This window comes from Hemibagrus wyckioides, linkage group LG18 (genome assembly GCF_019097595.1).
Source record: "Hemibagrus wyckioides isolate EC202008001 linkage group LG18, SWU_Hwy_1.0, whole genome shotgun sequence".
Classification (NCBI taxonomy): Eukaryota; Metazoa; Chordata; class Actinopteri; order Siluriformes; family Bagridae; genus Hemibagrus; species Hemibagrus wyckioides.
Window position 1 is genome coordinate 1,367,501 of NC_080727.1, and position 23,115 is coordinate 1,390,615.

The 23,115-nt window shown below is 39.4% G+C and overlaps 3 protein-coding genes across 7 annotated transcripts in view; all 3 read left to right on the plus strand.

Annotated features, from left to right (window-relative positions):
- Positions 1-119, plus strand: part of LOC131368898 (ral guanine nucleotide dissociation stimulator-like) — a 45,463-nt gene extending 45,344 nt beyond the window's left edge. For all 4 annotated transcript variants that reach the window (XM_058415108.1, XM_058415106.1, XM_058415105.1 and 1 more), the window contains one exon: positions 1-119. This exon is cut by the window's left edge and continues 1,437 nt beyond it. The gene's annotated coding sequence lies outside the window, so the exon portion shown is untranslated.
- A 3,747-nt stretch (positions 120-3,866) lies between these two features.
- Positions 3,867-19,678, plus strand: plgrkt (plasminogen receptor, C-terminal lysine transmembrane protein). Of its 2 annotated transcripts, XM_058415163.1 has the most exons (6): positions 3,881-4,022; positions 4,227-4,312; positions 5,080-5,161; positions 13,787-13,917; positions 16,200-16,309; positions 18,536-19,678. In XM_058415163.1, exons 3-6 carry the CDS (start codon positions 5,081-5,083, stop codon positions 18,661-18,663), a joined length of 450 nt encoding a protein of 149 aa, XP_058271146.1. In that variant the 5' UTR covers positions 3,881-4,022; positions 4,227-4,312; position 5,080; the 3' UTR covers positions 18,664-19,678. The 2 variants fall into 2 exon arrangements, with proteins under 2 accessions (XP_058271145.1, XP_058271146.1); XM_058415162.1 differs by lacking the exon at positions 4,227-4,312 and having other exon boundaries at positions 3,867-4,022.
- Positions 19,679-19,966: 288 nt separating this feature from the next.
- On the plus strand, positions 19,967-22,883 carry rln1 (relaxin 1). The gene is made up of 2 exons (XM_058415161.1): positions 19,967-20,229; positions 22,343-22,883. Exons 1-2 carry the CDS (start codon positions 20,055-20,057, stop codon positions 22,717-22,719), a joined length of 552 nt encoding a protein of 183 aa, XP_058271144.1. The 5' UTR covers positions 19,967-20,054; the 3' UTR covers positions 22,720-22,883.
- The last annotated feature ends 232 nt before the right edge of the window (positions 22,884-23,115 follow it).

A 23,115-nucleotide genomic window follows, 5' to 3' on the forward strand; every position in this document is an offset into this window, starting at 1 on the left:
AAAAAAAGAAAAGTAGCTTAGATGTTTTCCAGGCTGAAAGACACTAGCTAGCTTATCTAAAAATGTGTAAAACTTTTATTTCTGAGAGATTTTTGTCTGTTTTTGTAAAAAAAAAATAATAATAATAAATTAACATATTAATTATTATGAATAAATTAACAGATTAACATATCATGAATGTATCGAATCGCTACGACACGCGTCCTGACGTCTACATGACCGAAATGTCCATCACGTCACGGCCGATGATCCCCGCTAACACGCTAGCGCGCTACACAAAGAAAAAAAGTGAGCACTGACGCATTCAGTCACCAGGAACAGTGAGCTGCGCCACGCTCATCACCGTTTCCTGCGAAGTCTCTCTCCGAGCCGCGTGATTGGCCAGTCTTGAAAACAGGATATAAATTTTTGTTGCTTTGTGATTTTTTTCTTCAAGGAAACGTGGAACGAGAACAAAATCCACAGACGTTAATCCCCCAAAATGTGTTAAAGCGAGCGGGCGGGAGAATCACAGTATGATGTAATCAGCTAGTTGTGATGTCATGATGTTCAGATTTTCAGGCTCTAAAACACCAAGCTGACAGGGGGTGGGACTTTTTGTGGGCGTGTCCCTAACTGTCTCTGATTAGTTTTTATGTCATTCGTAAAAAATGTCTTTTTCACACAAATATAACCACACGTTAACAAATTGTATCATAAACACCACTTTTCTAAGTTTATTATCAATTTACGTATTTCCACTTTAAATAGTCTGGCACTGTATAGTAGCTCAACTATTTTTTTTCGTCTCAGATCGCTTTCTTCTGCTTTAAAAGGTGTAGCAGTGCTATAAGATACTGCCACAGATGTAGTCAGGCTAGTTTTTTTTTGTAGTGCCCCAAGTTACATTACACTACACTACTTTAAATAGTAGTGTAGTGATGTGCTAGCAGCCAGGCTGGAGTTGTTTTGTTTGTCCCAGTATGATGACTGTACAATAGGATCCTGCTTTTTTAAATTGCATACTGCCGCTTTAAGTAGGGTTTCACTAAATAGTCCAGCAGTATCGAACATTGTTACAAGTTGTGTATTACCGCTTTAAATAGGTGGCACAGGTACAGCAGAGGATGCAGCTGCAAATTAATTGCATTAAATCGTGCACTAATTACTACAGCACTGATACAGTAGCAGCTTTTATTAAATTATTTGGTGGCACCCCAGTACAGTTCTATAGGATACAATTTGCATATTGCCACTTTAAATAGTGTGGCACCATGTAGTATATTATATAAAAATGATAGGTAATATTATGCCATTGTGTTAAGAACTATGGCTAGTTTTTTGCCCGCATCCCAAATTGCATACTGCCGCTTTAAATATTCTGGCATTCAGTACTGATGCAATAGATGCTAGGCTAGCTGTTTCTTGCTGTTCCTTTAGAGTTCTGCAGGACACTGCTACAAATTGTATATTGCCGCTTAAAATACACTGAGTAGTGAATCATACGCACTATTATGACATGATGATGAGTAGAGTACAGTGTATCACGGGACTCAAGGAAATAATTCTGGGGAAAGAGTTAATTTCTTTAATGCAGGTCAGCTTGGTGTGTTACAGCCCTGAGAGAGAGATGTGTGTGTGTGTGTGTGTGTGTGTGTGTGAGTGTGTGTGTATGTTTTGGAGAGACTGAAAAACCAGAACGTGAGCTAAAGTCCCAATGCTTTGGCTGTGTCTCAATCCTGTTCACTCCCTTTAAAGTCATGACAAGGCTTTCGGACCATACACACACCTACTGAGTTTTCAGCAATCGTGTGCCCTTTAGAAAATGTGTGTGTGTGTGTGAATTATAAGAAAAACAAAAAAAGGGCCAAAGATCTTACAGATCATTTTACAAAAATATCACAAACACTTAAAGACTCATGAACACTGCCTGTTCACGAGAACACACACGCGCACACACGTCAGATGAAATAAACACACAGACTTTTCATATCGTACACACACACACACTCTTTGCACGCTGGTGCCATTGCGCTCTTTTACTTAAAAAGAAAAAAAACTAACAGTATGATAACACACAATGTTTTTATGTTCATTTTGTAATTTTTGTACATTAAATGTTCATTGTAGCTTTGCTTTTATTTTCTTCTGTGTGTGTGTCTGTGTGTGTGTGTGTGGGCACTCGGTCCAATATTTATTAAATTTGTAAATACTTTTTTGCAGCATTGTACATTTTATTTTCTCTTCCTTGTAATTTACAAATTAATATATATGTAAATATTGAGTATATCTGGCTGCCAGGTTTCTATTCCGCTGTAACTCCCAGCTCTCCGTCCACTCCTCCTCATCCTCGCTTTGTCTCCTGTGGATTTTTTTGTATGACCGTTTTGATTTTAATATTGCCTTCCACCCCGACATCGCCCCTAACACCGCCACATCGCCCCTAACACCCCGACATCGCCCCTAACACCCCAACATCGCTCCTAACACCCTGACATCGCCCCTTACACCAGACTTCACTGTTTCTAGTGTTGGAGAGAAAAAAAAACACCTAATAAATAAAGTGTGTAAAAAAAAAGGCTGTTTTTTTCTGAGTGATAAAATATCTAAAAATATTATCATTATCATAATAATACTATCTGCAGATGAGCAAATTATTTCAAAATAAATAAATAAATACATAAATATTTTTATGTAAAATAAAACATAAATAAATAATAAAAGACAAAATAATAATAGTATTGGAGAAAAAAAAACACCTAATAAACAAAGTGTGTAAAAAAAAAAATCTGCTTTTTTCTAAATGAATATATAAAAAATATTCCACAACTGCACAGGAGCAAATAACATCAAATTAATAATAAAATGAATAAAAAATATAATTAAATAAATAAATAAACTAAAGGAAAATAATAATAATAATAATAATAATAATAATAATAGTAGTGTTGGAGAGAACAAAAACACCTAATAAACAAAGTGTGTAAAAAAAAAAGAAAGTCTGTTTTTTTCTGAGTGCATATAAGAAAATATTCCACAACTGCACACGAGCAATTAACATCAAAATAAAAAATAAAAATAAATTAATTAAATTAAATTTAATTAAATTATTAGATAAATAAATGAACAAATAAATAAATAAATAAATAAATAAATAAATAATAGCGTTAGTTGGTTTTTTGCTGAGTGAATATATGAAAATATTCCACATCTGCACAGGAGCAAATAAATAAATAAAAATAAATTAATAAATAAAATAAAATATTAAGATACAGCTGGGGTGGTGTTCTGCTTTTTGTGGGAATTCTGCCACAGGATGGCGCCCTATCATGAATGCAGACTGAGACCCCTGCTCTCTGCAGTTAAATGCTCTCTCTCTCTCTCTCTCTCTCTCTCTCTCTCGCTCCCTCCTTTCTCTCCTTTCCTGTCCTGCTGTAACACACCTGATCACACGTCATTTCATTACTACACTGAATAAAACAGAGCTGTTTCACTTTCAGTGTTTCTCAGTTCCTCTGTTTTATTCCGGTTTAATGATCTCTCTCTCTCTCTCAACTCTTACACTCATTACAGTAAAAACACGGCGTTAGAATTTAGAATTAGTAAATAGAAATAGAAAGTAGAATTAATAAATAATAATAATGAAATGTGAATAATTATTTGAATTGTTCGCTCACGAGAAAGTGTAGAAAATTTCAGAATAACAATTTACATACAAATAAACTATATATGTTTGTTAATAGCGATATATTCTATCGACAGGTATGTACAGTATATGTAATGACTCGGTTCGTAACACTTGACTCCGCCGGTGTGACGCATTTTGATTGATTTGTTGACAGCCAATCACGATGCAGACGAAGGGCCCATACTGACCAATCACAACGCACGGAACGGGGTCTGTCAGAATACGAATAACAAAACTCTCATACTCGCACCCTCACACATACACACGCATCGTTCTGCGTGTCCTTGAAGTCCTACACAGTCAACAAAAAACAAACAAACAAACTGAAACTGTTCTCTCGTCTTAAATTACTCAGGTACTGTTATTTTCTTTGCTTTGTGACCTTCAATGTTTGATAACGCGCCAATTTCTTGCAGGCGGCGCGCGCCCAACAGATTAGCATGCATGCTAACTGAGAGAACCGGTCAAGCTCGGTCAGGCAAAGTGTGTGTTTAGTCAGAAGTTTACTGAGAGAAAATAAAGAGATTAAAATACAAATATACTTATCTTCCCGTTACAGCAAGTTGTTTGACTTCATTTTTGCTTTAAAAAAAGTGACCACAGTGAGAGACTGGTCATTTTGACATCTGTCCTCATCAACGCCAGGTATTTGGGTTTTTTTTCTTTCACCTGAATTAACTAGTTAACTAGTTTACTGATAGCTGGCAGTAATTAAAACTAGCGCAGGTTTAACCGGTCAGCTTAACCAGGCAGAAACCAGAAGTACGGGTATGCGCAAAAGTACGTGCACCCCATCCAATCGCTCCTTTCTGGATGAAATATTAATCAGTTCATCTTCAAGAAGAGAAAAAGTCCAGCTGAAATCTGTCTCTGTTCCTTAACAAGACTAAAATAAAGTACAATCAAATGACAGGAAAATAAATTGAAACAAAAAAAGATCAGGAAAGTGTTTGGCTAGAGCCTTGGTTTCAGTGTTTGCGCCACAGCAGCGCTGTCCAGTTGTGGATAGTGATTTGATCAGCAGATGTTGATTCATTTTCTATCACAGCGGGTCTGACGGTGGATCAGCTGAACACCACAGCGTTATGTATGATTAATAAGCAAAAATATTTGAAGTCCTGGGTAAGGACACGTTTAATTAACATGTATGGAAGGAGTCTCCAGTGTCAGCTTTACATTTCCTGAAATCTTCAGGATGGAGGAGTTTAGTCGGTTTAGTTTAGCTGTGTGGGTTTTATTATTAACTTGAAGAGAGAGAATAAAGAGCGACCAGCTCTTACTAGCTGCTATAACATAAACTAAAAACTGGAAGGAAGTTGTTTCACCGATATTTGTATAGAAAAGATTGTTTAGTTTTATTTTGTTGAGCTGCAGATCGGATATGTTTATCTCATTGGTCTGTGTTTTAATAGGATGGGAATTTTTGCCTCGAAGATCATGGACCAGAACCTGAAGAAGCAGCAGGAGTTCATGCTGCACAACGCCAGAATCCAGGTAGAAAAAAAAAAAGTATACAGTATATAATAAGATTAATATTACTTATTATTTATATTTTATTTACGTATTAGGAGTTTATCTAAAGGAACGAGTCAGGCGATGGATGAAGAAGACAGATATTATAGTAGTAAAGGTTAAGGGTGGGACGATATACTGACAGGAATATCATCGCAATATTTAGGCGTTTTTTTTCTTTAAAAAGAAATGTAAAAACATAGTGTGATTTTTATAAACGGCTAAAAAAATTCATTCAAAAATACACAATTTTCCATTCAGAAAGAAAAGAAACATTTTGCAATTTTAAAGATGAATTTGTTGAATGATTGATTAATACCTAAACTAAACACTCCCTATGAGGTTTAAGATAAATAAAACGTGATATTTCTCACTGTTTAATTAAAACTAAGCTGTTCATCCGTAAATATTCAGGATGTGGTGACGTGCCTCGGCCCTCCGTCTCACGCCGTGGATTATTGTTGATATTTACTGAACAACTCTGTTATAGACGCTGAGTATCGACTGGTTTATTTTAATAGGAGATAAATATTATAGTAGTGAAAGAGGTGAAAGCAGAGGTGGTGCAGGAGAGAACGAGCGAGAAAGACAGTGATGTGACACTGAATCATGACATTTACTGCATTCCACTGGCTCTGTACCTCTACACTGCACAATGAATCTAGTCTCATCTAATATTTTTATAAACCTGCTGGTTTATTTTTCTCAGTGGTGGGCAGTAACGAAGGAAAAGATGGACTTAAGTATCTTTTATCTTACAACAATTCAGCATCATTTTAGAGAAAGCATGTAGAGGTGAGCATGTCCTGTCATAATCATAATCTTTAATATGAAATCTAATGTTTGCTCACAACAATGAAGTAGCTACCTACCAATGCCCCTCAGTGAGATACCACTTTCTGTAAATGAACTACCACTGCCCCTAAATAAACTACTACTGCCCCTAAATGAACTACCACTGCCCCTAAATAAACTACCACTGCCCCTAAATAAACTACCACTGCCCCTAAATAAACTACCACTGCCCCTAAATAAACTACTACTGCCCCTAAATGAGCTACCACGGCCCCTAAATGAGCTACCATTGCCCCTAAATAAACTACCACTGCCCCTAAATAAACTACCACTGCCCCTAAATAAACTACCACTGCCCCTAAATAAACTACCACTGCCCCTAAATAAACTACTACTGCCCCTAAATGAACTACCACTGCCCCTAAATGAACTACCACTGCCCCTAAATAAACTACTACTGCCCCTAAATGAACTACCACTGCCCCTAAATAAACTACCACTGCCCCTAAATAAACTACTACTGCCCCTAAATGAGCTACCACGGCCCCTAAATGAGCTACCATTGCCCCTAAATGAGCTACCATTGCCCCTAAATTAACTACCACTGCCCCTCAGTGAGCTACCACTGCCCCTCAGTGAGCTACCACTGCCCCTCAGTGAGCTACCACTACCCCTCGATGAGCTACCAATGCCCCTAAATTAACTACCACTACCCTTAAATAAACTACCACTGCCCCTAAATGAGCTACCACTCCCCCTCGATGAGCTACCAATGCCCCTAAATTAACTACCACTCCCCCTAAATTAACTACCACTGCCCTTAAATTAACTACCACTGCCCCTAAATGAACTTCGACTGCCTCTAAATGAACTACCACTGCCCCTAAATGAGCTACCACTGGCCCTAAATAAACTACCACTGCCCCTAAATGAACTACCACTGCCCCTAAATGAGCTACCACTGCCCCTAAATGAACTACCACTGCCCCTAAATGAGCTACCACTGGCCCTAAATAAACTACCACTGCCCCTAAATGAGCTACCCCTGCCCCTAAATGAGCTACCCCTGCCCCTAAATGAGCTACCACTGCCCCTAAATGAGCTACCCCTGCCCCTAAATGAGCTACCACTGCCCCTAAATGAACTACCACTGCCCCTAAATGAGCTACCACTGCCCCTAAATGAGCTACCACTGCCCCTAAATGAGCTACCACTGCCCCTAAATGAGCTACCACTGCCCCTAAATGAACTACGACTGCCTCTAAATGAGCTACCACTGCCCCTAAATGAGCTACCACTGCCCCTAAATGAACTACCACTGCCCCTAAATGAACTACCACTGCCCCTAAATGAACTACCACTGCCCCTAAATGAGCTACCACTGCCCCTAAATGAGCTACCACTGCCCCTAAATGAGCTACCACTGCCCCTAAATGAACTACCACTGCCCCTAAATGAGCTACCACTGCCCCTAAATGAACTACCACTGCCCCTAAATGAGCTACCACTGCCCCTAAATGAACTACCACTGCCCCTAAATGAGCTACCACTGCCCCTAAATGAACTACCACTGCCCCTAAATGAACTACCACTGCCCCTAAATGAACTACCACTGCCCCTAAATGAACTACGACTGCCTCTAAATGAGCTACCACTGCCCCTAAATGAACTACCACTGCCCCTAAATGAACTACCACTGCCCCTAAATGAACTACCACTGCCCCTAAATGAACTACCACTGCCCCTAAATGAACTACCACTGCCCCTAAATGAGCTACCACTGCCCCTAAATGAACTACCACTGCCCCTAAATGAACTACCACTGACAGATTCTTTTCACAACAAACGAATAATTAGAAAAATGACCACATTAGAGCTTGATAAATGTAGTACTTTTTGCTTGAGTACATTTTGTTGGAATTTTAAACTGAGGACTTTTACAACATTAACATTTTAACAGAGTAACATTTTAACGAGAATATCTGTACTTTCACTCAAGTACAGGCGATGTGGACTTTACACTCCACTGATTTTATGTTGCACTTTATATCCTGACACACACCGATCAGTTAAAACTTCCTGAGCAGTGAGAGGTGAAGTGAATAAGACTGATGATCTCCTCATCATGGCACCTGTTAGTGGGTGGGATATATTAGGCAGCAAGTGGACATTTTGTCATTTTGAACTTGTTCAACATTTAGTGAACATGTTGATGTTAGAAGCAGGAAAAATGGACAAGTGTAAGGATTTGAGTGAGTTTGACCGAAAGAGCCAAATTGTGATGGCTAGACCTCTGGATCAGAGCATCTCCAAAACTGCAGCTCTTGTGGGGTGTTCCCGGTCTGCAGTGGTCAGTATCTATCAAAAGTATCCTTTAAGTCCTGTAAGTTGCGAGGTGGAGCCCATGGAGGTCAACTTACAGGACTTAAAGGATCTGCTGCTAACATCATGGTGCCAGATCCCACAGCACACCTTCAGGGATCTAGTGGAGTCCATACCTTGATGGGTTTTGTTTATTTCATGCATACACTCTTTTAAAGTACAGTTTGTTTGACTTATTTGTATTGATCAATTATTTAATTTGTAAAGTACAATTAATTAATTGTTAATAATTACTTTATAATTATTAAATCACATGTTAAAAGGATTTTGAACGCTTTAATGTATTGCTGGAATAAAATACAACATACAACACAGGAAACAACAAAAAATATCATTCAAATGTGTTTATGAGTAAAAGTTAATATTTAGGTGTAAAATATTTAAGATTCATTAGGGAAAATGTAGAAACTATCATTCATTTAGCAAATTATAGAAATATTCTATTAAATAAAGCTTCATTAGCGTAAAAAAATATATAGCTTTATTTTGAGTGGCAGACTGTTATTTGTATAGAATTACTAAATCTTATGAAATAATGTAGATGGAGAAACATTATTATTGATTAATTCTCTAGAAGTGCATGAAAGGGTTAAAGATTTACCTGAACTGAAGGTTAGATTTCTGTCATAATTTCATAGAATAAACGAAAGACGCTCACTCATCTGTCTTCATCCAGGGTGCCTATAATTCTGGAGCTGACTGTGCGTTCTATACGGCGTTTGAAGAAGCATTATTTCTATATAAGTTTAGCCGTCTATAATGTTTAAAAGATTTGCTTTAAAATGATATATGTTTGAAGAAAAGTCGGATAATAACGAGCAGGATGAGAAAATTCTTGTTTATTCAGAACAATATGAAGTGCAATAAAAACACAGATTCAGTGTATAGTTATCCTGCATGATGATAATAATAATAATAGGCGTGTGCTATTTTTGAACACTTGAGCCGTGTTTATATTTTTCCCCGGAGATCATCATGAGGACACAGAGATTTGCTCGTTAAAGATGGCTTCATCATTTCCGTCCTTCCCTGGAGCGAGCGCACGGCGAGGTGTAACCTGCGCACCTTTATTGCCATTCCGAGTCGCCAAACGCTCGTTTTTCAGCCTCATTTTACGCCGAGATAATGTGATGTTTTTTGATTGATCTGTGCCCGTGAGGCGGTGAGCAGCTGTGATCAGCGATATTATAACGCCAGGATCTCCTCCACTTGATGGAGGGAGGATTAGCAACCGCGCAGCTGCTTCCGCCGTGCATTAACACTCATAACGGCCTGATTGATCGCCGAGGCGGTGCTGATTGCGTCTGTTTGTTTAAGGTCACTGTCAGTGACGCAGTTACATTCCACCGGATTTTATTTCTCTCGCTATCTTTTCATGCATTCGTTCTTTTCCTTTGTCTTTCGGTTTCTTTTATATTTCTTAAGCTTAGGATGTCTTTGTGTAAGCATACTGTGTAAAAGTAATAATTAAAACCTATCACAAAATTAAATCTTTTCTAAGTAATTACTTGGTTTTTCCAAACTAATTTGTACTAGAACTGTATCTACTGTCTGAGAAACTGCAGTGTTTTATTTGACTGTACACTGACCAGCCATAACATTATGACCACCTGCCTAATATTGTGTTGGTCCTCCTTTTGCTGCAAAACAATTTCGCAACTTACAGGACTTAAAGGATACTTTTGATAGATACTGACCACTGCAGACCGGGAACACCCCACAAGAGCTGCAGTTTTGGGTATGTTCTGATCCAGTGGTCTAGCCATCACAATTTGTCCCTTTTGGTCAAACTCACTCAAATCCTTACGCTTGTCCATTTTTCCTGCTTCTAACATCAACTTTGAGGACAAAATGTTGACTTGCTGTCTAATATATCCCACCCACTAACAGGTGCCATGATGAAGTAAATAAGAATGATGATCTCCTCACCTTTTAGTGGTCATAATGTTATGGCTGATCAGGTGTATTTCTGTATTTCTCCACAATCACAAATTAGCTTTACATTAGCGTGCTAATCAGACACATTGCTAATCTGTTATGAGTAAAATAAACAGAATAACATAGAAAGATCTAACAGAAGTAAAATCCCAATAAGAATGTTTTTAGTAGTGGAGATGGAGATCATTCTGTAGGAGCTTTTGTCTTTTCGTGAAGTTGACAATGAATTGCTGTCTGTCACTGGACAAAGACTGTCGCTTGACAGACCATTTAAGTGACGGACGATTTTACTTTTGCATTAAGATGTCTCAGAGCGTAGTGGATCTGCTTCATCTCTGATGTCCATTATTCTCACACGGCATCACGTCATGGCTCTTTATTCTCCACAGAGACGTTTTCTCTCGACTTTTTTTGATTTTGTAAATTATGTCTGACATCACGGAGAGCTCGAGTGAATTGTTACAGTGCAGAGTTCAGGGTGCGAGATGCAGCGTGGGCGTTCCTGTTAGTGTTTTGTTAGCGGTGGATGTTTAACTGCGTTAGCTTTAGTCATATGGAGGCTGTTAGAAATTTATTTCAGCTTCCTGACACTTTGATCACATTTCCACTGTCATTGTGTCTTTACCTTTACAAACACAACGTAACTAGCTTAACTAGCTCATGTTTTCTGGTTGCCTACAAGCAGTTGTGTTCAGGATGGTATAATTATTTATATCATATATAACACTATTTATAACATTTATTTATATATATATATACACCCAGTATCTCACAAAAGTGAGTACACCCCTCTAATTTCAACAAAAAGTTTAGTATATCTTCTCAAAGGACAAATACTATAGAAATGAAACTTGGACATATTTTATAATAGTCACTGTGCAGCTTGTATAGCAGTATAGATTTACTGTCCTCTGAAAGTAACTCAACATACAGCCATTATTGTCAAAATAGCTGGCAACAAAAGTGAGTACACCCTAAGTGATAACAGCTGTATATTGTTTAACCATGCAAAGTCACATGTCCTATTCATCATGTTCATGTTGTTTGTTAGATTGATAGGACCATACAAATTTGTGTATCTTATATTAGAGCATTTCAAATTTGGTGCTGGATGATCAACATGGCACCTCATGGCAAAGAACTCTCAGAGGATTTGAGAATTAGATTTCTTACTCTCCACAAAGATGGGTTAGGCTACAAGAAGGTCAATAACACACTGAGTTACAGTACAGTGGCCAAGGCCATACAGAGGTTTTCCAAGACAGGTTCCACTTGGAACAGACCTCGCAAGGGTCGATCAAATAAGTTCTCGTGCTGTGCATCAGGTGCAGAAGCTCTGGTGAATTCCATGCCCAGGAGGATTAAGGCTGTGTTAGATAACAATGGTCCTCACACAAAATATTCATACTTTGGACACAGTTTTGACGTGTTCACTTTGGGTGTACTCATTTTCCTTGCCAGTTATTTAGATAATAAAGTCTGCATGTTGAGTTATTGTTAGAGGACAGTACAACTGTATAACATATTTATAATTATTTATAACGTACATATATAACAACTTTTCTGAGGTGGTGCGTTCCTCATGTCACTTTCCTCGAGTCTAATCAGTATGTTGGTAATTACATGATTTTCTCCTGTACTCACTTTTGTTCTCTGTGATGTTCCTCTGTGGTTTTATGAGCCTGAGTGAACCTAAACGTTTTTGTGAGCGGGGCTTATCATTCGCAGTTGGTATTGTTGTTATCAGGTCCGTGATGAACACTCGTGTTGTCGCGTGTTTTCTGGGCAGGTTGAGTGTTTGATGTCATGTGTTTCAGAAATTCTTTGTCAGAAATGTCACCGCATCCATTGTGACGAAATGTCACCATGTCGTCGGCTCGTTACTCGTCCGTCTCGCTTCTCTTACTTTGTGGAATTCAGAAAACGAGCCGATTTCTCTCTCACTGTTTACAGAAAAAGATTTTTTGACTGAAATGATCAACTGAAAGGTGGAGAGGTTACAAGATGACAATTGGAAGAGAGGAAAGAAATATATTACAAAAATACAGAATTAAGAAAAGAACTGAGAGCTTTAATTGATGTGGTTAATTAATTAATAAGACATTATGCTGTTATTTTTTTCTGGTTTAACTGTGAAGACAAAGTTTTTTTTTGTTTTGTTTTTCTTCTTTTGTTCCACTGATCACGTTCCTGTCATTTCAGGATGTGATGTAATGAAAGGTCTGTTTCTCATTAGAAATAACGCATCAATTAGACTTAAAAAAAAAAGAAAGAGAGGTTGACGTGCGCTGAAAGGCAGGATGAGTGTCAGACTGAGTCATGGAACAGACGCCGGACCCAACCAGGCAGAATCATGCGCCCTGCAATTTGAAGCACTTTAACGTTTAATGTTAAGTACACGTTTCATTTCCTCGAACGTTGTGCTGCGGACATTTAGACGTCCACTTCGACTTGTTCCATTTGTCTAATTTAAATCTGATGGTGAAAAAGCAGGAAATGGTAAAAACATGCTAATGTGCTCCTGCACTGAGAAAACGCCTCGTTTGACAGAGTGTATGAAGGAAAGAGTGCAGATTACAGCAAGGTCAGAGGTCAACACACACTCCTGAATGACTTCTCAGGGGATTGATAACAGGATCATTAATGCATGAAATAAAAAAAATTAAAAAATCGGGAATGATTTATTAGCTCTTGAGAACATCTCTCTACAGCATCAGTGCAGTGATGTGTGGTGTGTGTATGAATGTGTTTTATTGAAAAATGTTTGTAAAGGATTACAGAATTTGTGTGTGTGTGTGTGTTAAAGACACACTAAAGACTACTAAACTAAAAGCGAAAATAAAGTGTTTTAGGATGGAAACATCCTCATCCTCAATGATTGTTTGTCAACTCAAAACATGGTGCATATTTGATTCACTTCCTGTCAGTGAGTCAATTCAGAGTCGAATCACTTAGAGAACAGAGATTCTGTTTAAACACATTGAACACACTTTGCACTCACCGGCTACTACTACAGCATGTGTGTGTGTGTGTGTGTGCGCGCGTGCGTGCTAAACACTAAGGCTGCTTTTACAAACCTGAAAGCAAAGATAAAGTGTTAGGAATGAAACATACTCATTCTCATCTCTCATGTTTGTTGGTCAGCTCAAAACATGGTGCATATTTGATTCATTTCCTGCCAATGAGTCAATTCAGAGTTGAGTCACTTAGAGAACAGAGATTCTGTTTAAACACATTGAACACACTTTGCACTCACCGGCTACTACTACAGCATGTGTGTGTGTGTGTGTGTGCGTGCGTGCGTTCTGTTCAAACACATTGAACACACTTTGGATTTACCAGCTACTGTTACTGTGTGTCTGTGTGTGTGTGTGCGCGCATGTTTGATTCAGAGTCGAATCAGTTAGAGAACACAGCTCTGGTTCTGTTCAAACACATTAAACATACTTTGCATTCACCGGCTACATCTACTGTGTGTGTGTGTGTGTGTAGATGGAGCGTCAGATTCTCATGCAGAACGAGATGCGAGAGCGACAGATGGCTATGCAGATCGCTTGGTCCAGAGAATTTCTCAAATACTTCGGGTCATTCTTCGGCCTGGCTGCAGTCGGTCTCACCGCCGGGTCAGTCACACACACAAACACATAGAAACACACAGACTTGCACAAAGACCATGACACATCGGAGTTTATATCTGAGTGAACTTCTCTTTCTTTCCTTCTCTCATGCACACAGAATTTACACAAATAATCCCTCGTGACATTAAAGGATTTGAGTTAATAAACTGACCGTAAGCTTTACCGAAGTGTGTGTCTTTGCATCAAAGCCGCTATTCAGATCAATTTCTTATTGTGCCAGAAATATCAAATCACCATGGCTGATATGAGTTCAGCTTAGGACTGTAAGAAATACGCCTGACACACAGAGTGTTGATGAAATATTTGGTGCAAAATATTTTCATTTTATATTTTTAAAAAACACTAAAATCACTTTTTCCTGTAGGCAGTATGATGATTACAACATAAAAATGTTGCAGTACACTTTTCTGATTTCATGATATCTTTGTTAATTTTATTAAAATTAATTTTATTAAAATTCATAGTAAAGTGAATTAGAGACTGATGAGAAACAAATGAAAATGATGCATTTAATTTTTAAGTTATAAATAGGTCATTTATTTATCTTTTAAAATCTATACTTAATGTTTGTTTTAATGGAAAGGCATCAGGATGAGATAAATGTGTGTGTGAGTGAGTGAGAGTGTGAGGGAGTGAGAGAGTGTGTGTGAGTTAGTGAGTGGGTGTGTGAGGGAGTGAGAGTGTGTGTGAGAGTGTGAGGGATTGAGAGTGTGTGTGTGAGGGAGTGAGTGAGTGTGGGAGGGAAGGAGTGAGTGTGGGAGGGAGGGAGTGAGTGAGTGAGAGAGTGGGAGGGAGTGAGAGTGTATGTGAGGGAGTGAGTGTGTGTGGGAGAGAGTGAGGGATTGAGAGAGTGTGTGAGGGAGTGAGTGTGTGTGGGAGAGAGTGAGGGATTGAGAGAGTGTGAGTGTGGGAGGGAAGGAGTAAGTGAGTGTGGGAGAGAGTGAGGGATTGAGAGAGTGTGAGTGTGGGAGGGAAGGAGTAAGTGAGTGTGGGAGTGAGTGAGTGTGTGAGGGAGTGAGTGTGGGAGGGAGTGAGTGTGGGAGGGAGTGAGAGAGTTTGGAAGGGAGTGAGAGAGTGTGGGAGGGAGTGAGGGTGTGTGGGAGGGAGTGAGGGTGTGTGTGAGGGAGTGAGGGTGTGTGGGAGGGAGTGAGGGTGTGTGGGAGGGAGTGAGGGTGTGTGTGAGGGAGTGAGTGTGTGTGTGAGGGAGTGAGGGTGTGTGTGAGGGTGTGTGTGAGGGTGTGTGTGAGGGAGGGAGTGAGTGTGTGTGTGAGGGAGTGAGTGTGTGTGTGAGGGAGTGAGTGTGAGGGAGTGAGGGTGTGTGTGAGGGAGGGAGTGAGTGTGTGAGGGAGGGAGTGAGTGTGAGGGAGTGAGTGTGTGTGTGTGAGGGAGTGAGTGTGTGTGTGAGGGAGTGAGTGTGTGTGTGTGAGGGAGTGAGTGAGTGTGTGAGGGAGTGAGTGAGTGTGTGAGGGAGTGAGTGAGTGTGTGTGTGAGGGAGTGAGTGAGTGTGTGTGTGAGGGAGTGAGGGTGTGTGTGAGGGAGTGAGGGTGTGTGTGAGGGAGTGAGGGTGTGTGTGAGGGAGTGAGTGAGGGAGTGTGTGTGAGGGAGTGAGTGAGGGAGTGTGTGTGAGGGAGTGAGTGAGGGAGTGTGTGTGAGGGAGTGAGTGTGTGTGTGAGGGAGTGAGTGTGTGTGTGAGGGAGTGAGTGTGTGTGTGTGAGGGAGTGAGTGTGTGTGTGAGGGAGTGAGTGTGTGTGTGAGGGAGTGAGTGTGTGTGTGAGGGAGTGAGTGTGTGTGTGAGGGAGTGAGTGTGTGTGTGTGAGGGAGTGAGTGTGTGTGTGTGAGGGAGTGAGTGTGTGTGTGAGGGAGTGAGGGTGTGTGTGAGGGAGTGAGGGTGTGTGTGAGGGAGTGAGTGTGTGTGAGGGAGTGAGTGTGTGTGTGAGGGAGTGAGGGTGTGTGTGAGGGAGTGAGTGTGTTTGTGAGGGAGTGAGTGTGTGTGTGAGGGAGTGAGTGTGTGTGTGAGGGAGTGAGTGTGTGTGTGAGGGAGTGAGTGTGTGTGTGAGGGAGTGAGAGAGTGTGTGAGTGAGTGAGTGAGTGAGAGGATAAGAGAAAGATAGAGAGGCAGGACAGTCCATGTTTTTTTCTTTTCCACTAATTGTTGATTTAAGAAAGAAATAATGAGAGTTCCAAATTTTGCTGATTGTTTTAAATCAAAACTCTAACACACTGATCTTTCTCCACATGAGTCTGATGTTTGTTGTGTATCGCTGCAGAGCCATGAAGAGGAAGAGACCGGGTCTGTTTGTGCCGCTGGTGCCGCTCAGCTTCATCCTGGTGTATCAGGTGGACATGGCGTACGGCTCCTTCATCCACCGCATGAGAGGTGCGTTAATGTCCCTGATTTCAGCAGCAGTGTGAGGGTAGAAACTGAGTTTTTCTGTTTTTCAATCTTAAAACGAACCACAGATCGATAATATGTTCCTCCACTTAACAATAATTTAATTAGACTGGAAGGTTTGGGATACTCAAGTTCCTTTAAGCATGTGACTGATTTGTGATTACAGGTTTAGTGTAGGAGCTGCATTAAGACCGTTAGAGCATCCTGCCTTCAAGTGTCCCCACCAGCACCCCTCTCAGAAAACCCTGCTCAAGTGCTCTGACAATTCTTTGAAAAACCGTATAAATTAGTTAAAATTATATCTTGTGAGGTTATGAATTATAACTTAATCCAGTTTAGTGATGGAAATGAGACCCCTTAATGCCAAACCACTGTGTTATTAATTCAATCAACACCTTTCTATATGAACTGAAAGCACTTGTAAAGTCTGTGTCTCACTTCTTGGAGTGAAGTTTCCTGAGTTATTCTCCTTGACGTTTTACTGTATGATTCAAAACACTATTACACCAATAGGATTTATATTTAGAGTCCACGTTATCAACGGAAGTGACAGCCACAGTAGCCGATGCCTTCTTTACCTTGATTGACAGAGGCCACTCCTCCTTTACCTTGAGCGACACATACACAGGTCATGTCTTTGACTGATTGCCACTGCATTTACATAGAAATGATTTTGACAGGAATAGATCCAGTTTTGTTAATTTTTATAAAGAAAATGCTCCAAAAATTCAACAGGAAAAAAAGCGAGACACTGTTTATGTTTAAATTGCCGAGCTGATGAAAGGTCATGTGAGGTGTAGTGTCCTGAAGCACAGAGGGATGTGACCTCCTCTGACCTGTGTCCTTTTTCCAATCAGTCAGTTACACCATCCGAGACACAGAAGTCTGAGCGCACTAATGCCGTGTTCATTGACTGATTCCGGTAAACTCCTTCAAACGTGATTGATCAATCAACATGTCCTGCACTGTGTCACTGTTTAACACACTCCTCGTTAGGCTCAAATAGCCTGTCAGTGTGTGTTAGATCCAACAGTGTAACGTCTGGGTGGATTCATGTCATGTTAACATAGTGAAAAGTAATGAAGCTTTATAATAATTAAAAATGTTTGCAGATCATTATCACTGAATCAGAAGATACACAAATGAACGCTCCTCATCCTGTAGAAACACTCTGCTGAAACAACAAACCCAACCATTATTTACCTCTCACGGGATTCAGCACCTCGTGGGCATCACATTAAAGTCCTGATCCAGGTTGGATGAAGGAGATAAGAAGCGCACTTTCAAACCATGGCACTGAATTTAATAAGCTGCGGTGCAACACACAGAGGCACTGCACTCCTGTGTGTTTGTGTGTGTTTGTGTTTATTGTTGTAGCCTTGGTTCATAAAAGAATAATTTAATGTGCAACATTTCACTCTTTTATGTAGGACAGTTAAATGTGAAGTTTTGCTCTGAGAATGTGAAAGTAGAAGAGTTTTTTTTTATGCACAAAAAACATTAGAAAAATAAAATTTATTGTTAAATGGGTGTTAGTAATTAAATAATTTAAATTTAGTCATTTTAAAGTGAGGTGAGTTTTCAAAATATTTAATTAATTAATTTCATTATTTATTTATCAATTTTATCTATCTGTCTATTCTGGAAATGTGTGTGTAGTTTATTTGAAATATTCTTATATATTTACTTACTTGTTTTTTAATAAAACAGCAAGTTGTTAAGAACTTAGAATGGGGTTGGGAAAAAGGTTCTAAAGCAACTGAAAGCAGTTTATGGTGGTGTTTATTTGTTTGTTTGTTTATTTATTTATTTATTTTTCTTGTATTTGACGTGTTGACTCTGAGTCACGTTGTTCTTGACTTTATAGGAAATGATCTGTAAACGATTAGCTATTTTTCCCCCCAAATCCTTCGACAATTTGAAAGTGAGTGTATAAGAACGTCAACATTTTCTTCTTCAGTGCTTCAATTAGTATTCCTCTTCTCTTTAGCTCCTTCCCTTATTATCAGAGAGCTGGCGAAAGTTTTCTTATAGTCACTCAGCTCTGTCCTCATAATACCATATTTTACTGTAAACTATTAAAGAATACCCCAAACCCCAGAGCTCTTTATCAGAGCGGACTTTCTCATTATTTTTGGTTTATTTTCGTCTGGAGCGTGCGTTCATGCGTTCGGTCATTATTAACTCCTGAGATGCGTTTTATGATTGCAGAGGAAGCCGAGAGCATCATGGTGGCTGAAGCGGATCGGCTGAATTTGCCTCACGGATCGCCGACGTTCGAGAGCATCGAGAAAACACGCAGAGCAAAATCCCACCTCCCTCCACTCTCGGAGAAATGAGGCAGGATTTTATCAGCAGTGAGTCAGGGAGGAGGGTGTGATCACCAAGATGTTCCTGTACACTGACAAGGTTCCTTCAGGTTCTGAATTCGTCCGAATTTAAAGCTTTAACAATCGATCACGAGTTTGATGCTGATCAATGTGATCGATTAGCTCAGCGAGAAAATTTATAAAGAATCACGGATAAATATTTGATTGGAAAGTCTAACAACTACAACTCTCAACTACAGCTGATTAGAATAAAATCTTGTGATGGGTTGTTCCTAATATAATGTGCCACATCGGCTACATAGAAAAGCCGAAGTGACGCCTTTCTACCGTTTTTCCCCCCGACCACTCGTCTTTCTGCTCGGATTAAGTTCTGATTGTGTTACGGTACACGTCTAGATTGAAAGTGGATTAATAGATCCCGGTCAGTGAGACCAGATCTGTTAATTCACGTTCAGACCTCACACACTAGAGCTTCATCTGTGTTTAATGTATTAATAACATTTAATTGTCCAGTAACTGACCTTGTTCTGGGTAGGGGGGAGGGGGATAATTTCAAGACTGGAAAAATTTAAACAATTTAAAGTAATATTGAGAATCACATTTTAAAGCATCTTCTATTGTGTTTATTATTACAGCCCAAGAAACACTTTTTACAGAACTGCCTTATTACAAACTGCACCTTTATATTATATGAAGCTAATTCACTGACCAGTAGCTAAAACGTGCCACAGGTTTAGTGCTTTATTTTTGAGCATCTGAACTTCAAACAAATAAAAGAAATGTCTACACACCGTTTAAACCGAGACGGGACTGAGACCAGGCGACAGACATCACAGGAGAGGATGTCGTCTGCCATGTTGAAGCTCTCTGATGTGTGTGTGTGTGTGTGTGTGTGTGTGTGTTTGTATACACACACGGATGGTTTGGAAGTTCTCTCTGCTCTCTTTTGCTCACTGTAAAACGGTGTTGTATGAAATTAGTGTGTGCCACTGACAAATAAATGAAATAAACAATAAGAATCCTATCTGCCTGTCTCTATAACTGTCTGTCTGATATTTCGTCTGTCTGTCTGTCTGTTTTTTTTAAGTGACTGTGTATTGAGTGTGAATTTTAAAGGTTTGTTGTTTCTGTGTAAAAAAAAATCAAATGGTGAAGTTTCTTCATTTATACTTTTATTATTATTGTGAACAAATTATTTCGTGGTAAAGTGAAGTTGGAGATGAGGTGATGGGCGGGGCTTGAGGGGGACGTCTGGTCGGGTTCCGTGACGTCACTGGGTCCTATAAGCCTATAAAGGCGGCGGTGGACGACCCACTCGCACGGTAACTAAGCGCGCGCGCGTGTGTGAGTGTGTGTTTGAGATTTACGTTTGATTGTGCGCGTGCACGTCCCGAGTCGACATGTCCCGGCTTCTGATTCCGGTGCTCCTGTGCGGGGTGTGCGTGTGCGCGCGCGCCGTGCAGCAGCGGGACTACGGAGTGAAGCTGTGCGGGAGAGAGTTCATCCGCGCCGTTATCTTCACCTGCGGGGGGTCACGGTGGAGACGAGCCACTGACCAGGAGCTACCGGGACAGGGTGAGTCACCTCTCTCTCTCTCACACACACACACACACACACACGTCCAGCCATTATGTTTAACTTTGTTTAGAAGAAAAATGGCAGACTAAAATTTTTAACAACTGACTAGAAACCACTTCAGCAGATATTATGTAATAAATAAAGTTAGCAGACTCTACTCCTGCACATTGATATCTCTTTGTACATTTACTGTGTGGATTTAAGTAACTTTAATTATTTTCTGGACTTCTGAAGGTCCAGTTCAATCATGCTAACGGTTTCCAGGTAAAGGTCATGATCAGATAACTTCACTTCTGAGAACAGAAGCAAAATATACTAATTTGTTTTTGACTGTTTTATATTATTTTACTTTTGTTTCTTTTTCTTTGGGCTTTTAATCATCACTAGCCAAAAGTGATGAGCAGTAAAATGATCTAAAATAAATTCAAATTAAATATAAAATGCGCACAAATGTGTCTGTTGTAGGAGCTGAATTATTATTATTATTATTATTAGTAGTAGTAGTAGTAGTAGTAGTAGTATAAAATAACAACAATAATAATAATAATGCGAGATTGATGTCACGTGATGTTATGCTTCAAATAATTGTGTATAGCTGAGTTCCATGGTGTAATAGAACAGTAGCTGATCAGTAATGAGGAGCAGTGTTTAAATTTTTCACAAAAATCCAACTTTATATACATGTTAAGTTCCACAGAAAAGTGTTTAACCGGTGAACGAGCTCTCAGAGCGCGGTGTTAATAAGCGATGACGTCATCGACGAGACCCTCTAGACGCCAGCATTCCCCCCAGACTCACCTTCTGCACTAATGAGTGATCGTCATTAATTAAGCCGCGAGCTCTCGCCGTATTTTATCCGAGCGTGTGTGGATTATTTGTGATAGCTAAGCGACGGGTGACGTGTTCAGAGTCTCTGAGTCTGAGAGGTTTCGCTTCTGTCATCACACCAGCGGGTTATAAAGGGGCTGAAGATGTGCAGAATGGGGCTGGGAACACAGGACACGTTCCCTCTCTCTTAAAAGGAAAAAGAAAAAAGTGTAAATTAACATGAACACTGAGCTGAAAGTTAAAAAGCTAAAAGTCCTATTATTTAATTATTTATTATCTGTAAAGTAATTTATATTATTAGAGTCTTTGGTAGTATCTGTTTATTAGGGCTGAAACTAATGATTTGTACTTCTGTGATCGAAAATACTACAATTATTTATTTTATGAAATAACAATAATTTCTGTTTTAATTAAGGATTTTTTTGTTTTAGATTAAAAAAATAAGAGCACAGAATTTTTTTAAAAAAAAACTTTTTTTCATTCTACCTTTTATCTAAACTTTAATAAATCAGTATTCTGCACGTAGAATTATTAAAATTAGCCGAAATGAATCTTTTCATGGTGTTTGTGTGATAGTTTTATATTTTTAACCAAATTCAAATTTTATTCATCACATACGAAATCATACACAGTACGACATGTAGTGAAATGCTTTTTACGACTGTCCTACATTTGAAGAAAGAAAAGAGTAAAAATTAAAGTGTGTGGACATGAAAAATAAAGGGATATAGTTAAAAATATATAGAGAAAAATAGGAAAAATTAAATGGTAGAAATTAAAGACAAAATAATTGTGAAAAACCAGTAGTTATCGGATATGCATATGCAAATATATATGTATATATATAGATATATGTGTATGTAAATATAAATATTTATATATAATATAAATATAACAGTAAATAATAATAATAATAATAACAAAAATAACCAAAGATAAAGCTTATTTTTTTCTGACATCATGAAATCACAAATGTTTGCATTACTGACTTGAATGGACATTATTTATTTATTTATTTGTTTGTTTGGTGGTTGGTTTGTTTATTCATTTATTTATTTATTTAATCACGCCCACTAATTACAGTTCCTTACAGCTTAAGCTCACTCACAGGGCATTGAGAAATCAGTGAAATGAATGGATCAGTCAGATCATATGATTTGGTTTTGATGTGTGTGAACAGTAAACACACATATCAACACAATCATGTTTATAAATACTGCAACTGATGTATTTAAACTGCTCCAGGGTCAGAAATTAATTTCTAAACATTTCGACTCCTTAGATCTGAACCTGCTGCTTTCTTACCGAAGCTCATCAGATGGAGACGAGCAACTCGGCTGGACAAAAAGCAGCGATGCAGCTCCAGACAAACTATCCTCCATTCTCTCCTCCTCCTCCTCCTCCTCCTCCACCTCCTCTCTCAGTGACCTCCTCCAGGCCATGGGAGCTCAGAGGAACACCAGAGACGAGTCTGAGGAGGTGCAGAGGAGCTGGCTGGACTTGCTCTTCTCCTCCAGGCCACTAGGGGGCGAACACGTCAGGAGTTTAGACCTCGACTGGCTTCGTGAGGACCGGAGGAGGCGTAACTACTCCCTCGGCCTGGCGGGGCTCTGCTGCAATCAGGGCTGCACCAAGAACGACATCGGACGCCTGTGCTGAGGATGGAGGGATGAAGCAGATGAGTGCGGTCCAGGACTTTTACACACAGACGGACCTCTCAATGCTGCTGCAGAAAATGTCCAGTTTGTAAATATTGTGTATGATGCAACAATATCAATGAACAAAATAAATGTAAGCAAATAAATAAAGATTATTGTCAGACAGCCAAATGACTGACTTTTTATGCTTTATAAACAATCTTGCTGAGTGAGGGACAAATCTGGATCAATGGGGGCGGGGCTTAAGTTCAACAACCAATCACAAATCCGGAGGCTAAAAATCTAAAATCTTAACAGCACAATGAAAATATTAGAAGTGAGCAGTTCATAATATCACAAGGTCATGATGGCTGGCACACACACACACACACACACACACACACACACAGCTACAAAC